General features: G+C 29.8%; 1 protein-coding gene across 1 annotated transcript; it reads right to left on the reverse strand.

Annotated features, from left to right (window-relative positions):
* LOC132749628 (coadhesin-like) lies at positions 1–9,859 on the reverse strand. The gene is made up of 10 exons (XM_060739475.1): positions 9,780–9,859; positions 9,020–9,076; positions 8,047–8,085; positions 7,632–7,711; positions 7,355–7,423; positions 6,599–6,722; positions 6,066–6,185; positions 5,538–5,708; positions 4,980–5,150; positions 1–3,127 (listed from the first exon to the last, which is right to left on the reverse strand). Exons 2-10 carry the CDS (start codon positions 9,033–9,035, stop codon positions 2,718–2,720), a joined length of 1,200 nt encoding a protein of 399 aa, XP_060595458.1. The 5' UTR covers positions 9,036–9,076; positions 9,780–9,859; the 3' UTR covers positions 1–2,717.
* Between the last annotated feature and the right edge of the window lie 5,388 nt (positions 9,860–15,247).

Here is a 15,247-nt window from a genome sequence, read left to right on the forward strand (position 1 = left end):
TTGTTATCATTTTTATTAACCCACATAAAAAGTTATTAAATTAACAAAATATATTACTACAATTAGATACAAAGTATCTAATATAAGCGCTGAATATTTGAATTATTTTACTGTCAACTAGATTGAAACAAAAACAAAACTTATAAACTGTTTGACAACACACATGACAAAATACAACCACAACACCGTCAAAATTTTCTAAGAAACAAAACCATATTTGGCAATCAAAATTTTGTTGGCCTTTTTAAGACTGTTCTCTGTATAGTTGAAATTTATTTTCAAGTCATATATTGAGAATAATTGATACCAGTGTAAAGAGGATATTGCTCTACAGAATGCAAATTTGCTGAAATTGCACTGTATGAAATTATGTGTATTCTCGTATACAGCAATTTAACAAATTTCGATGCATTCTTTTACATAACATTTTACATACTCAATATCAAAAACAACATTATTACAATTTTAGGCATTTCTTTCTTATCTCAAATGCATAAGTAAGCTGGTTTTTATTCTAGTTTTACATAATTATCACTTGTTCACGTATGATTGAATAAAATATTTTCTTCTTGTGAAACTTATCGCAGTTAATATATATATTAATTGGGATAGGCGGATGTCGCACCAACACCGTTTTGTTGCCAACAAGTTACTCTTGCAAATGACATTGTGATAACTATATTTATTTATAAATCAATCTAAAACAAGCAAACTATATAAACCCAAAAAGTGATCTTTGTAAGTGGATATATTTATAGGTGATATACATGTTTATTGATATTAGATGTAAATTATAAAAAAAGATTATAAATAAAATTACAGAAACTTGTTTATTTGATTTACTACTGAAACTGAAATTGGTTTATTTGGTTTAACGCCTATTATTTACAATTAAACATTATTCAACGGCGTTTTACAATAACATAAAATACAATTTAAACTAAAATTCCATTATGATACTGTTTTAACATGAATGAATAAAAACTGCTAAATTACAGAGAATAAAAAAGAATAAAAATATAACATGAAAGAATATGATTAGTTCGTACACAGTCATTTAAAAATTTAATAGTTTTTATAAAACATATAAGTTATTTTAAAATATTAGACCAAAATGTAGAAATTACTGGAAATTTACAATAACAATTCTGCTAGATTATGGCATATTGTTAAAGCACATAAATAAATTAAAACAGTGAGTATAAGTTACTGAAAAAGTTGGTATTTAGTTTAAAAACTTCTTTCACTGAATGTTTTTCTTTCAATGAAAGGCACTTTGTAAAAACAGCTGATCTGAGACCCTGTCGCTCGGGAAACTGTCGACTTAAATGTTTAGCCAGGTTTATCGGTGCGCTGCCTACAGAACACTTGTACATAAATGTTACAATTTTCTGATTTATTCTTGCTTTAAAAGGTAACCAATGCAAATCGTACAATGTCTGTTTAGAACTATCAAATTTCTGACGTTTTAGAATTAACTTTGCACACATGTTTTGAATTATTTGGAGAACAAAGTCATACAAAATAACATTGCAGTAATAAAAATGTGAACTCACCAGACTTTAAACTAATTCTACATATATACACTAGTGTAAAGAATAAATTAAATGTACATAATAAACAAACATAAGAAAAAGAAAAGTGGACTTTTTCATATTATTTTATCAATTTTTATGACAAAAGTACTAATCTTATTGAAATTACTTTATTCGATTTTTTTGTTTGTTCTGCTATAGATTTGTCTTAACTGTTTTTGTGTGCACTTAATTTAAGATTATATAATGTATATTTTATATTCGAAACAATGGTGTTATGCTATTTTGCAATTAATCTTTAATCCAATTATAATTTTCAAATAATAGGTCTCAACTATTAAATAAGAAAAGCATTTATTCATTTATTGTGAATTTGAATTTAATTTAAAAAAAATAAGGAATATGTTTCATTTAAAACACAATGCAGTAACTAGTCAGAAATATGACAACTCATTATTATCAGCTTTAAGCACAAATAAAAATGATTTTAAGTCATGTTGAAATTGATCTTTAAATAGCCTAGTTATCAAATAATTTTCCTTTCTTAATCCATGCAATAAAAAACTTTAATACAAATAAAAATCACATTTATCTCCGTTTTGCATTACTGGCGACTCGTCCAATAATATACAATGTGCATTATTATTTAGATTTGTTACCAAAAACATGTTTGTTGCATATCAAATGCAACTTTTCTAATGTCCCTAAAACTTCGTACAATAATCGTGCGTTTACATACTTGCATCCATTACGTAGACATGGATATAATAAGAAAAAAATGATTATTAACATTTTGAATTTAAATACAATAGAAAAAGTTTTCTGCACTACGTCCAAGTAAGTATGACATACAAACATGTGAATGAAATATATTTGACAATCAAATGGTAAATAAATACTCAATTATACCTCCTTTCTATTTATATTAAGGTAACGGAGAAATAAATTGTTATCAATTATTATTTGAACTAAATTTGAAAGCGCTAAATTGTGAAAGTGTGTGACATAATTCATGTAGTTTAAGCCAACAAATATTCTTTAAATGATATATTCACTTCTTCAATAGTTTTATTTTTTTGTTTATAAGTCAATAAGTTTTTAAAGTTTTTAAAATAGATGATTTACATTTCCTTTCTTTTATGAAATATAATTCTTGAGAAATAATTTCGTTTGGTATAACAATTAGGGATTTGAATATTTTCCAGAGAAAGAATTTCTGTAGTATATACTTTGTGGAACAACATTAGAAGTATATGTATATGATTTCCATTGCACAAAGGCTTTGTCACCTGATTTCATTTGTGCAATTGCTTGTGTCGAGTAGCAGTTACCATAATTGTAATCAACTCCGTAGGCGGTCCCATAAACCTTTGATCCTACCATTATATCATAGTGAATTCTTGTTTTACTATAAATACATATTTGTGCGTAAAAGGTATATGTTCCATCTTTAGGGGCAACAAAGACACCAGTGGACGGGTTGTATGCTCCTCCTTCATTCATATGTATGTTAGAAAAAATCATAGTCTGGCCAGCTCTTGGACTGCAGTCCGTTACAAAGTAGGCGTTAAATGCAACAGTTGAGTTTGATTCTGAAAAGTGCGAAAGAAAACATTTCACATTCTGAACAGACTGGCTCTATTTAATGATACATGTTTATTACATGCTTTTCGATGGATTATAGAAATATATCAGTGATTTATAAACTGGTAATTTCACTGTTTGAAACATTGAAATTATCAATTTGATAATTTCACTGTTTTGAATTTAAGCCCGTTACGTTGTCTCAGAGAAATACCAGCGTGCACAGTACTGGAAACCAGCTTAATGACGTGACGTCGTAAATGACGTCACGTGGTATTAGAATTTGGCGCGCTTTTCATTTAGTGCTAGGATAAAATGTCTTTTTAAACGTTTCTTAGCATGTAATAAAAAGAAAATTTGTTTAGTTTAGTGTAAGATCGAAATATATTTCACCTCGTGAACACCAAAAGTTCATATTTCACACGTGGCTGCGCCACTCGTGAAATATACGTGAAATATACCTTTTGGTGCTCACTCGGTGAAATATATTTCGATCTTACACTGATCTTAACAAATATCCTCTATTTATTTCATGCTTTCCAGTGTTTTATTGTAATATATCAGATGATTATATTCTGATAAACCACTAGTGAAATTTATAAAATATAATTTTCACTGTAGCCGTAAAAGAAAATCATAACTAAATAGAATAACAGTCAGAAAAAAATGCCGTCATACGTAAATTGTGCTTCTTTAAAAAAAAAGTCGATGTCACCATACATCATGTTAAAAATGTAACAAAATTAGAGAAATTTAACAGAACTATATTTCAAAATTGATGATGTGACGTCATGATGTGATGACGTCACAAAGGAGAATGCGCGATGTTACGCGGCAAAATCAGTAGAAAATACTTAAAATCACTTAAAAAGCATGAAATAAAAAGAAAATTTATTTGTTTTACATATAAGATAGAAATATATTTCATTCGTGAACACCAGCTATTATATTTTCACTCGTGGCTACGCCACTCGTGAAAATATTGCATCTGGTGTTCACATAGTATATTATATTTCAATCTTACATGCAAAACAAACAAATATCCTCTATATATTTCAAAACGAATACTTTAACACGATGTGTATTAATTTAATATTTTTTGGCTCATTTCGTGAACTTGGGGTAATATCGGGGCGAAAACAAGCTGATTAGCGAGGGAGCGAAAGGAGGTTTAATGGATGTATATAAAAAGGCGGGGACGCGGAGCGAAAACACGCTAATTAGCACGCGAAACGAAAACTAGAACTTTTTAAGAATAATTTGGGGGGTGCGAACATATCACGCTAAAAACCACCCTATAACAATAAATATTTCACTTCGCAGCCCTCTGTATTACAATTAGATATCGACTTTTCGCTCCGCACCCGCACTTATAAGCGCGATTAAGTTCCACGCCCCCGCCGTTAATAGCTTGTTATTTGTCAATTTTTCGCTTGAGAGTCGCAGGGCGTATACACAAAATGGCACAAATCAGCCACCATACAAAACAGATACTTTTAAAGATGTTTGCAGCATTAACAAAAACCTCACTTTCTAGGTGAATTGCCTCTCTTGCATTGACGTGTAATATTGGTATTCACTTAACTTTTTTAATTTATGTCAGAGAAGCAGCATTTTGTCAAGGAACACATGCGGTCCTACATTATTTCAATTAGAAAATTGAAGTCATTTTGCTACTATATTTTATTCTTACAAAACAGTGTTTATACTAAATGTCTAAGTCTAAAGGTATGACAAGAATATTAATCAAATTTTTATTTCACGTGTAGAATTTAAATCTCAACAGATAAGAATGGTCATGGAATTTATATAACTTGGAGTACACTTTTTTTAAACTTGCCAAAAGAACTTAATGCTTACCATCACATGGGTTTTGCTTGCACAGTCTGACATCCATTGTATCCCCGAAGCAATGGGTGCCATGCCTTAGAGGAGACGGATTTGTACATGAACGATGTCTCTTCTGTATACCTATATCGCAAGTTACAGGGCATGACTCCCAACTTGACCATGCCGCCCAGCCCCCATGAACTAAAATTTGATTATACTTCAACATTTCATACAACGCATGAAATATTATAAGTATAAATTTTAGTCTCGATTTATAAGTGACATTTTCTTAAACTGACTTGCTCAAACTGAATGAATTGAAACGTGCATCCAGGAAATCGATATTGGCAATGCATAATTTTCCTTAATGAAATGCATTACTATTTGTTTCTATTATGATTATTTATTCAAAATGTAAAAGTCTCTTAACAAAATACTAGAATCATATTTCATCCATACACTTAAATCAATAAATCTTTAATAATTTGATTGTACATGTATTTATTACTGATATTTACAAAATGCTCTCTACCTGGTTTAGACTTGATAATACAAGTAAACAAATGAAGTATGAGTTATATTGTTTACCTGGACATAATGGCCGAGTACACGCTTTAAATTCTGACTTAGTTCCGTTACAATCAAGACCTTTGTATGCAGGTGCAGGGTTAGTACACGTTCTGATTCGTGTGTGTTTTCCATGACCGCATGTGACGTCACATGATGACCACGATGACCAGTCGGCCCAGTTACCGTCAACTAAAAAAAATAACAGCAGCACTTGTAAACGCATCCAAAAGATGATCACACTTATTTGTGCATAAGGACGTTTTTGGGAGTTTTCATATAGACATATAGGTGAAAATTAAAACTGTTCAATATAAATCCTGTAAACTTGGCTTGTTGTTTGAAGTTTTTCAAAACGAATTAAGAGTGGATAATTTTTCCACGTCTTCTCTTAACCTGTGCTTTTTTTCTTACATAATGGCCTATTTTTGAAGAAATGAAAGTACATGTACCTTTATTTTCATTGAAAAAAATGTATAGAAATAATGTAAGGAATTGCAAATTAATTTTGTGAACACTTTATTAGAAAAACAGCATAAAGATAGTTACCTAGATCACACAGTTTGCAGAATTTACGACAAACTAACTTGGCTTGATGGATATCTGCACAGATGCCGAAACCTTTGTTCCAGAATGCACAGTTTTCTGTCTTATCGCTGCAAGGGGGAGCTAAAATTCAAATTAAAAATTAAAGACGTTAAAAGTGAGTGAGTGAGTGAGTGAGTGAGTGAGTGAGTGAGTGAGTGAGTTTTGTGTGGGTGGATGAGTGAGTGATGTGAGTGAAAGACTGAAAGAGTGAGTGAGTGAGTGAGTGAGTGAGTGAGTGAGTTGGTGAGTGAGTGAGTGAGTGAGTGAGTGAGTGAGTGAGTGAGTGAGTGAGTGAGTGAGTGAGTGAGTGAGTGAGTGAGTGAGTGAGTGCAAAAGAACTTTATATTTGTGTCTGCTTTTTATACTGTGCATGAATACAAATAATTACTCATTTGTAAAGACATATTTTTTTATCTCATAAAAAACAAATCAATTATAATTTGTTTACCAATTTTGAAAAGTTTTCTGTTAAAAGATGAGAAAGGGCTACATACGTGTTTTGTAGTTGCATAGGTCTTTGTTACATTTATCAACACCACAGCATTCTTCACAATCTTGTATCAGTTGACCATTGCTCAACTTTGACACGTTAGTGTATACTGGTATGCTACTGCAATACTGTAAAAAGGGCATACTGAATATATTCAATGTAAAAGCATTTAATTGACAAAATCTTCACCTTATGTATTGATGTTCTGCCATTTTTACTAACGACACGAGTAAAAGCAACATCAATTAAATTGCACATTCCAGCGCTTTTGACATTTTCACATCAAAATATATTTTAATGTACTATTGCTTGAATATTTGTCTTTTGCAGATATTGTCAGATAGATAACATAATGGCCTTTGAATGTTTGTTTGACGAAGCGAATAAGAATTATGCTCAGCATAAACGTTTTATGTAAACAAATTCGAATCATATTTTTTCCAGAATTGTATGGCAAATTTTTTTTGCAGTAATTGAGTTGTAACGTTGGAACAAAGTTAAACAAAAAATATTTTTTAAAATGATAACAAATGATAAATAATTTAAATAATTATTTTTGTTCCATGTTATTTATTTTCCTTGTCAATAGGTATATGTCGGTCGAGGGACATCCTACTCTATACCGTGCAATGTTTACATGCACAACATTCATATGATATGATATGTATTTTGAATATGCTATAAATGATATTTTATGTGACGAAAAAGGCGCATGTAGTTATCAGTAGTAGAAGTACTTAAAATATATCATACAGCTTACCTCATTTCGTATACACCCAAGTGTGAATGATGCAGATTGTCCTTTATTTTCTAAACGTGTGAAACATGACTGAAGTTGAAATATAATTAAAGTTTTCGAAAAAAAGATGTACAAAATGTAAATGTTAATCTCTAAAAACACCATATTTAAACATCAGGTGTCGACCTAAACAATAAGATCATGAACTGACAAACTTATCTAAACGTATTCAAAAAATTAGATTTATTAAATGTTTCTCATTCCAATATAATTGCAATATTTCAGAGTACAAACTCACCTGTCTTTCCTCGCATGTTGTTTTAGTTTTACAACTGTCTAAATTGTCAACGTTGTTACACGAATAACAAGATAATGAAGCTGAAGAAATACATCATTTGTAATATTTACATTAAGTCAGATATGAAATGATTTTGTCTAGTTTCAGGTAATTCCATGCACAAAACAATTACGATTTATTCTTTAATCTACGTTTTGTATATCTAGCCTTTACCGACGTGAAACTATAATCCTTAGGAATTAAATAATTGGTATTTACTCAAAATGAGTAATATATTGATTTTAAAGATTTTTTCGTCATTATCACAGAAACTCGAACTCGTTTCCGATAATTATCATACAATAATGAAGAAAACGAATTAGGTTGTGTAAATTTATAAAACAAAATTTCATGAAATTTAGATAATCAAACTAACCAACGTCTCCAGGAGCAGCCAGCAGGAAAAGGAGAAATCCTGAAAAAGCAATTTATATAATATTAAAGGCACATAATTCCTCAGAAATGTTGTTTTAATTGTTTTTTTTTAATAATTTCTCAAAAAGTTTTTAATTTTCATATTTGGGGTCCTGTTTATAGTTTCCAAAATGTTACTTGGCCTATAACCTGAATAATATTTTGTTCCTGAAGTTTCTAGGGATTGATACTTTTATGATGTGATGTCTAAGTTATTTGTATGGAAGTCACAATGTAGTCCAAATTTATTCATTTCAAAAATGGCATGTATAAATTACCGGTTAGGTTCTGTCACGAAATATAAAAATAACTGAACAACAAATTTAAGAAAATAAACCTTAAAGTATTTATGTATTAATTCTTTTTTTCTACAGAGAATTGTTCACATAAAAATATTTACCAACATAATTTGAGATTAAAGTGATACTGTAACTCAGGATTCACTTAAACGATTATGAAATATTAATATTTTACAAGATAGTAAAGCAATTTTTATATTCCATCTATAATAAAGGGATTTTATAAGGTTTTTGATATGACGGGACTGGAAATATTTTTTCAAGAATAATGTTCCGTTTGATGTAGGCCTAGACCATTAACCGATGTACAAAATTTCAGTTTATTTGATTACTAAGTGTGTTCCAGATCAATTTTATTGAAATTGATTCGAAATTGATCATTCTAAATACTCAGTGGATGTTCTTTAAAAGCTCATAGTAAGCAAGAAGTACAAGTATCGTATAGTAAACTTGAATAAAGTTAGTTGTTATCTAATAAAGAAAGAATTTCGTAGGTCGTAACGGATCGATAATTATAGTATATATCATGACAGCATTGTATAGCATGCTTTTATGTGATTTTTGTGTTTTGTTAGTTGTTAACATGGGGTTATTATTATTTATAAATTATTATACAATAAAGATATTTTAACTAACCTTTATAAAGCATCATAGTGGCTTTTCCTTCACACGAGTAATCCTAAATTTTGAACGCTGAAAATAAGTGTGTATTCAAATAACGATGTTTTTATTCAGTATTTTCAACTTTCTCTCTATTATTCGGGTATCATGAAATCTTAATTTAAATTAAATGAACCATAATGAAAGCAAGGTTTGTCTACAAAATGAAGATAACATAAAACAGAAAACAACATGTATTTAATATTATTCAAATTTCCATTATTCTTATTTATGTAATTTATTTGAATAAAATGAATCATACTAATAACAAGGCCTGTCTTATAAGGAAATAACTTGAACGAAAAAAATTACTAACATATTTATTTCAAGAAAAGACATTGCAGAAGAAATTACTCAAAGATGGTAAATGTATTAAGTTGCAACTTGAAAGTTGTGTTGATTTAATTTATCGTTTTGTAGATTGTATTTCAAAATCGCAGTTTTATGCTCGAATACTACTGACGTTGTTTTACACGTTACATTCCGTTATTAAAATTTAATTATATTTGATATTATGACATTGTGTTTTAAGACCTTTGACTGAAATAGATGTCTGAAAAATACATATCTTTATATAAAAGAAATTATTGAAAACAATTGAGCAAAGTCTGTTAAATAAATTTTTGTAGATTTTCATTATGAACTTAGGTATTAAGTATTTTAAAATAATAGCTTCACTTTTGAAATTATGTAAAAATTTAGAGGTAAAGATATAATTTAAAAAATAATCACTTACCTTGTGAGGACATGCATCGCCTTTGGTGCTCCGGGCGCATGTGACGTGTTTATAAAGGGACAATTAAAACAGGAAGAAAAATAAGTGTTTGCTTCAGAGGCTAATAGAATGTTATGCAACTGTTTTATGTCTTACATCTAATTTTTCTTCAATCACGTCGAAACTTAATTAATTTAGCATGCATAGTTTATTGGTTATTACACATTTATTATTTAACATGTAATCTTGAAAAAATAACGGTGTTTCCTTCTGATTTTAATTGTTTGATATGGTGTTGTAAATTCGAAAAACGCTTAAACGTGTACTGTCTGAGAACTGTGCATTCTGCAATTGTCACCTTTGTGTTTATGTGTTGTCCAGTGATCATCCATTTTTATATTATTAGTTTTAAATTCATTGGAAAACAAGTACATTGTTCTGGTGACGTAGAGTTATCCGTACTGAAGAGCTATATAAGCTTTAACAATTACCACCTAATCATAAAAATTACTGTCAAACAATAACAAACTTGCATGATCTTAGATGCCTTCAATAGACATATTGGTAGAATGAAACCTGTAGAATAGACTTTATTTAATCTTTGCATAAAATAGTAAAATAAAAATTATAGTAGTTTGTCTATTTCTCACGCGAGCTGCTTCTCCCTTAATGTACATTTAAAGTTTGTTTGTTTGTTTGTTTGTTTTCTTCATTGGTTATCAATAGTGCCAAATAAATATTTCATAATTTAGATTCCTTGTAATTAAATTGTCCTTCGCCTCAAGGAAATATTACTTAAAAGAAAAGAGAGAATTAAGAATGTTTTTATCACGTGACATACCCGAATTAACATTATTTACAGGAATATAAAATGAGCGGAAGAAAATATTCGATTTTATGATGACATTCATGAAACGTAAAACTCATTGTGTATATTGTTAAATGAAAACCACGATCCCTCGAAAACAATTAAAGCAAAAAATATTGTATGAAAATTGCAAACTCGTCTTGCATATTTTTTCCTATAATTTAGCAATATTGTATTTAAAAATCCTACCATTCCTGGTGGCTTAAAACTTTAAAAAAAAAAGACAAAAAGGTGATGAGGAAGACTATCTTTTATCCTCAACAGAAGTCGAGGAATATTCCATTTACTTTAATACAGAACAGAACTTACTCTCCATTTGGAAGACACAGATTACAAAATATTAAATTCTGCAATAAAATGTGTGCAAATTTATAAATAATATTATAGGCAGTGGTAATGGTTTATATTTACTGATCATTTTTCTATTAAAAAATAAAGTTCTTATTTACAGGTTGAATCTTTTATACTTTAATATGACAATTTAAATTTAAATAAAATAAAAAAATTTAACTGGCCTTAAGGTTTGACAAGTTTGAGTACAAAAACTTGTTTTTTGTTTTGAAGCACAAAACTGACCTAAATCATACCGAGTTAGTGATTGTCTTTGATTATTATCACTCTAAACCACATGATCTTTACTAGACCAAAACATCTTTTTAAACAAAGGAAGATTACGTGAGACGAATTCAGATGCAAATGATGATAACAAAATTATGGACTTGACAATGTAGTGTCTTTGTCACATTATCTTGACGTCAGTCAAAGTTGCCTAAATACGGAGATGGCATTCCATCACGAATAATAAAAATCCTTACTATCATCGTGACCAACCCGAAAACAAACTTTAACTTCCTTACGCTGCACATGGACAGATACGTAAAACTTTCAAAACAAAATCTAAAGGAAAATTTCAGAGCTATATTTAAATAATAAAAGTCCCTTGGGAAATTATCAAGAGCGTAAAGATATCATAAACAAATAAATTCATGATTCCTGTTATATCTTCCTAAGTTTTTATTTTAAAAATTGCTTCAACGTAAACCGTGAATTATACATCTGTATTTATTTTCGCATTTGAATATAATTTTATTTGTTGTCCACATGTTGATATATGATCAGATCCTTTCAATATCTTAAATGTTAATGGATGAATGTTTGTGAGGCAGATACTGGGGGCGTGAGAAATGTTGCACTTTCCATAATCTCTCATGAAGGGACTCATATTCGTGTGTTTGTTTTTTGTTTGTTTGTTTTTTGTTTGTTTGTTTGCTTGTTTGTCGGGGATCCCTTCTTTCAAGATCTTTTTATGTTCCCCTTGTTAAGAAATTAGTAACATTGTCTAATGGTGCATGTATGAGTATATAAATATTGTTTAAACCATTAATGAATTGAATAATATTTTGTGATATATTTCAACTTATTGTTTCATTTATAATTTTCGGATTGTACCACTATAGAAAATAACACGAAACTCTTCCCTTTTGTAATCTGAATAATCTTACTTGGTTACTGACAAAACAAACAATTGTTTTAAAAATAATATTATCATACAAACTTGTAAAAAAAAAGATGAATGTATTTGATTCTTTGGTACAAAAAATACTTTTTGTCATATGTTAATGCGCAATATAAAAACAGACTTCAAAAATATTGATGAATACGCTTAAAGTAGCTGTCTACCGTTTCCTATAGCACTGAACGTCTGTCGTTTTTGCTACAATTACTAAAACTATTTTGACACTAAGTCTAGTAATGTTATAAAAATGTCTGCTTAATAATTCAGAAGTCTTAAATAAATATGTGTTAAACGGTTATTTGCTACAGTTTATATATGATGCTTAGCATAAGCAACACCCACATGCCAGCAACAGAGGATCACCGACAAGGAACCCAGAAATCTGAAACATAAAGTAACCCAAATATGTGTAAAATTTTGGTCAAAACAACTTCTCCTCCAAAAGATGATAACCGCTCTCGCCCCATCCCTCCAGCCCCCCACCCCTCGATCCCCAGTCATGATATATAAATAGAACTTAACAAGTTGGAACTAATAGATGAGAAAAGAATCAACACAAAAAGAAATTAAAGACACCAAAGATGAATAAGCTCACAATATAACATTAATCAAATCAAGAGTTGACAAATTATTAATCAAGCTAGACTTAAATGTTATTGAGCAAAAGTTTGATTTGCAAACAGTTTTGACTTATGAAAAGAATGAATAAATAAGCAACAGTCCGCTAAGATTATAAAAATGGAGAAAAAAATCATGAAATCTGTAAACATTCAGTTGAAATGGAAGAAACGTTTAAGCATAGCTATAGTGGAGGAAAAGAACCTGAATAATTTACGCTATAATAGGAATACGATTTGTTATAAAAGAATCTTTAAACGGAAAGTCAATCTCTCATTGGTCATAATAGAGCACGTGTTTTATACAAATGTATACAGTCTCCCTTTAAATGACAAGGGTCCGAAACCAAATAAAGTAAGGTTTGTGAGGATGGTTTAAAAGAAATAGGCTCCTTGGTCAAGTTTAAGCAGGTGCCCTACCAAAAGGGTCTTCGATCCTCGAGGGTCTCCCCAAGAAAGATATTTATAACTTATGCAACTAGCTAACAAGTTAAGAAATCCACAAGCGGTGTTAACAAATACAAAACTGGAATCATAGAAGTAAGTGATTGGTCACTTCATTTTAAAGTGAATTGGTCTATAATGGAGAGCCCTGATAACATCAATATTTATGTTGATAGTATTAATGACCATCTACAAAATAATTATATATAGATGTTGTTAGTAGATTAAGTGAAGCATGTATGACCCGATATGACATATTAATATATAGCAGTTAATAAAGCGTTCTAGAAAAAATGTTATTATTCATTATATACTAGTGTATTTTAATGATGAATCACTCTAGAGTTCCATTAACATTTTGTTTTCCATAATTTTTTTAAAAAAATATACATTTCTACTGTTTGTATCAATATTTAATATAACGACAAATGTGCTCATTGTTGACCAATTCACTTCAAAAGTAAACATGTGTTACTAACAGTTTTAAATATAGTTAAATATATTATTCTTGCATAAAAACTGTGTACGCAGGTATACATTCCAAAAAGGACACAACATGCATTAACTTTAAGATTCGTGTGACAATTTATCGTTGTTGCATGACTCAGGTCACAATGTATAACAGCTTTATACAATGACTGTCTCGGTAGAATTATTATCATGAAATAACTATCAAATAACGTCAAATTAGCATGTTGAACGCGGAATAACTGATTTCGACGTATGTTTTTGTTGTTTTTTTTTTTTTGTTGATTTTTTTTTCGACAGTAAAATGATGCTTATATTTTGTAACCCAGTGTTTTTAGGGTTAATTGTTAATTTCAAAGGAAGACCACTCTATCGACCTTATTTGATTTTTGTGATGATGTCCCTTTGACCATTTAACTATCTAACCCAGTGTTTTTAGGGTTAATTGCTAATTTCAATGGAAGACCACTCTGTCACCTTGTTTAATCTTACACTTTATTTCTGTGATGATGTCCCTTTGACCATTTAGCTATCTGCTTATCCATAATATTTCCCTCCAAAGTTAGGGTCTCCTGAGGTCGTTCTTTGTGTAATCAGAAGTTATTGGTCATTGTGAAATGAAACTTAGAAATTAAGGACTGAGGAATTAAGAAACAGTATGTTTTATTCATTTGTTTTTTAAAGTTATAATTGTGTAAATTAGAAATATTCTCGAATGTTATAGTTCATGATGTTAGCAATAATCGTGTCTAATATTTCAAAGAAATTTCTGTTTCAGTTTCTATTTGTAATGCACTAAATTTTATAAGTACAGTAGAGCTTAATTTACATCACAGTGAGACAGACAGGTGTGATAAAGCAGAAGTTTGATCCACAATTGGTATGTTATATTATGTTTAAAAGTGATTCGGCATAGATTTTAGAACAACATAATTGTAGACTTTTAAGGTATTAATACATTGTATATTGTTTTATAAATGACTGGTTAAGTAGACATTCTATGCAAGTTCAATATGATGTGAATATATCTAGCTATGATTTTTTGTATAGATAAACATGTATTTAGAGGAAGGGTACACTTTTTAGATTATTCCATATAGAATTAAGCCGGTGATAGGGGCGTGGACGGTAATTTGCACTTGACAGTACCGTTCATGAACAGGCTCAATCAAACCGAGCCTGTAACATTTTCAATTTTGTCGTGTTGGGCTTTCTTTAGGGATTCTTATTTTCTCTATTCTATTCCTTGATTTAATGGATTAAATATATTCAAATAAATTCAATGTATTGTATCATATAATTGATGATGATAAGGAATGCTTAATATGTATATTTTCAGGACACATTTATATACTATGCTATATATATGCTACCTGTATGTGTTGATATGATTGTGATGTTGATTTAATGGACAGTGTATCGTATATTTAAGTGCCTAGGACAAATTTATCACGAACAACCAACCCTCGAGTTTTGTTTAAATTAAACCACAGGGAAAAGCAAACTGGTTTACAATATCATCATAAACCCTCGGATTTGACTGTTTAGGTTAACAACGATTTGCATCATTAGAATT

This window comes from Ruditapes philippinarum, unplaced genomic scaffold, assembly GCF_026571515.1.
Source record: "Ruditapes philippinarum isolate M1 unplaced genomic scaffold, ASM2657151v2 ctg16607_1_1_1_1, whole genome shotgun sequence".
Lineage (NCBI taxonomy): Eukaryota > Metazoa > Mollusca > Bivalvia > Venerida > Veneridae > Ruditapes > Ruditapes philippinarum.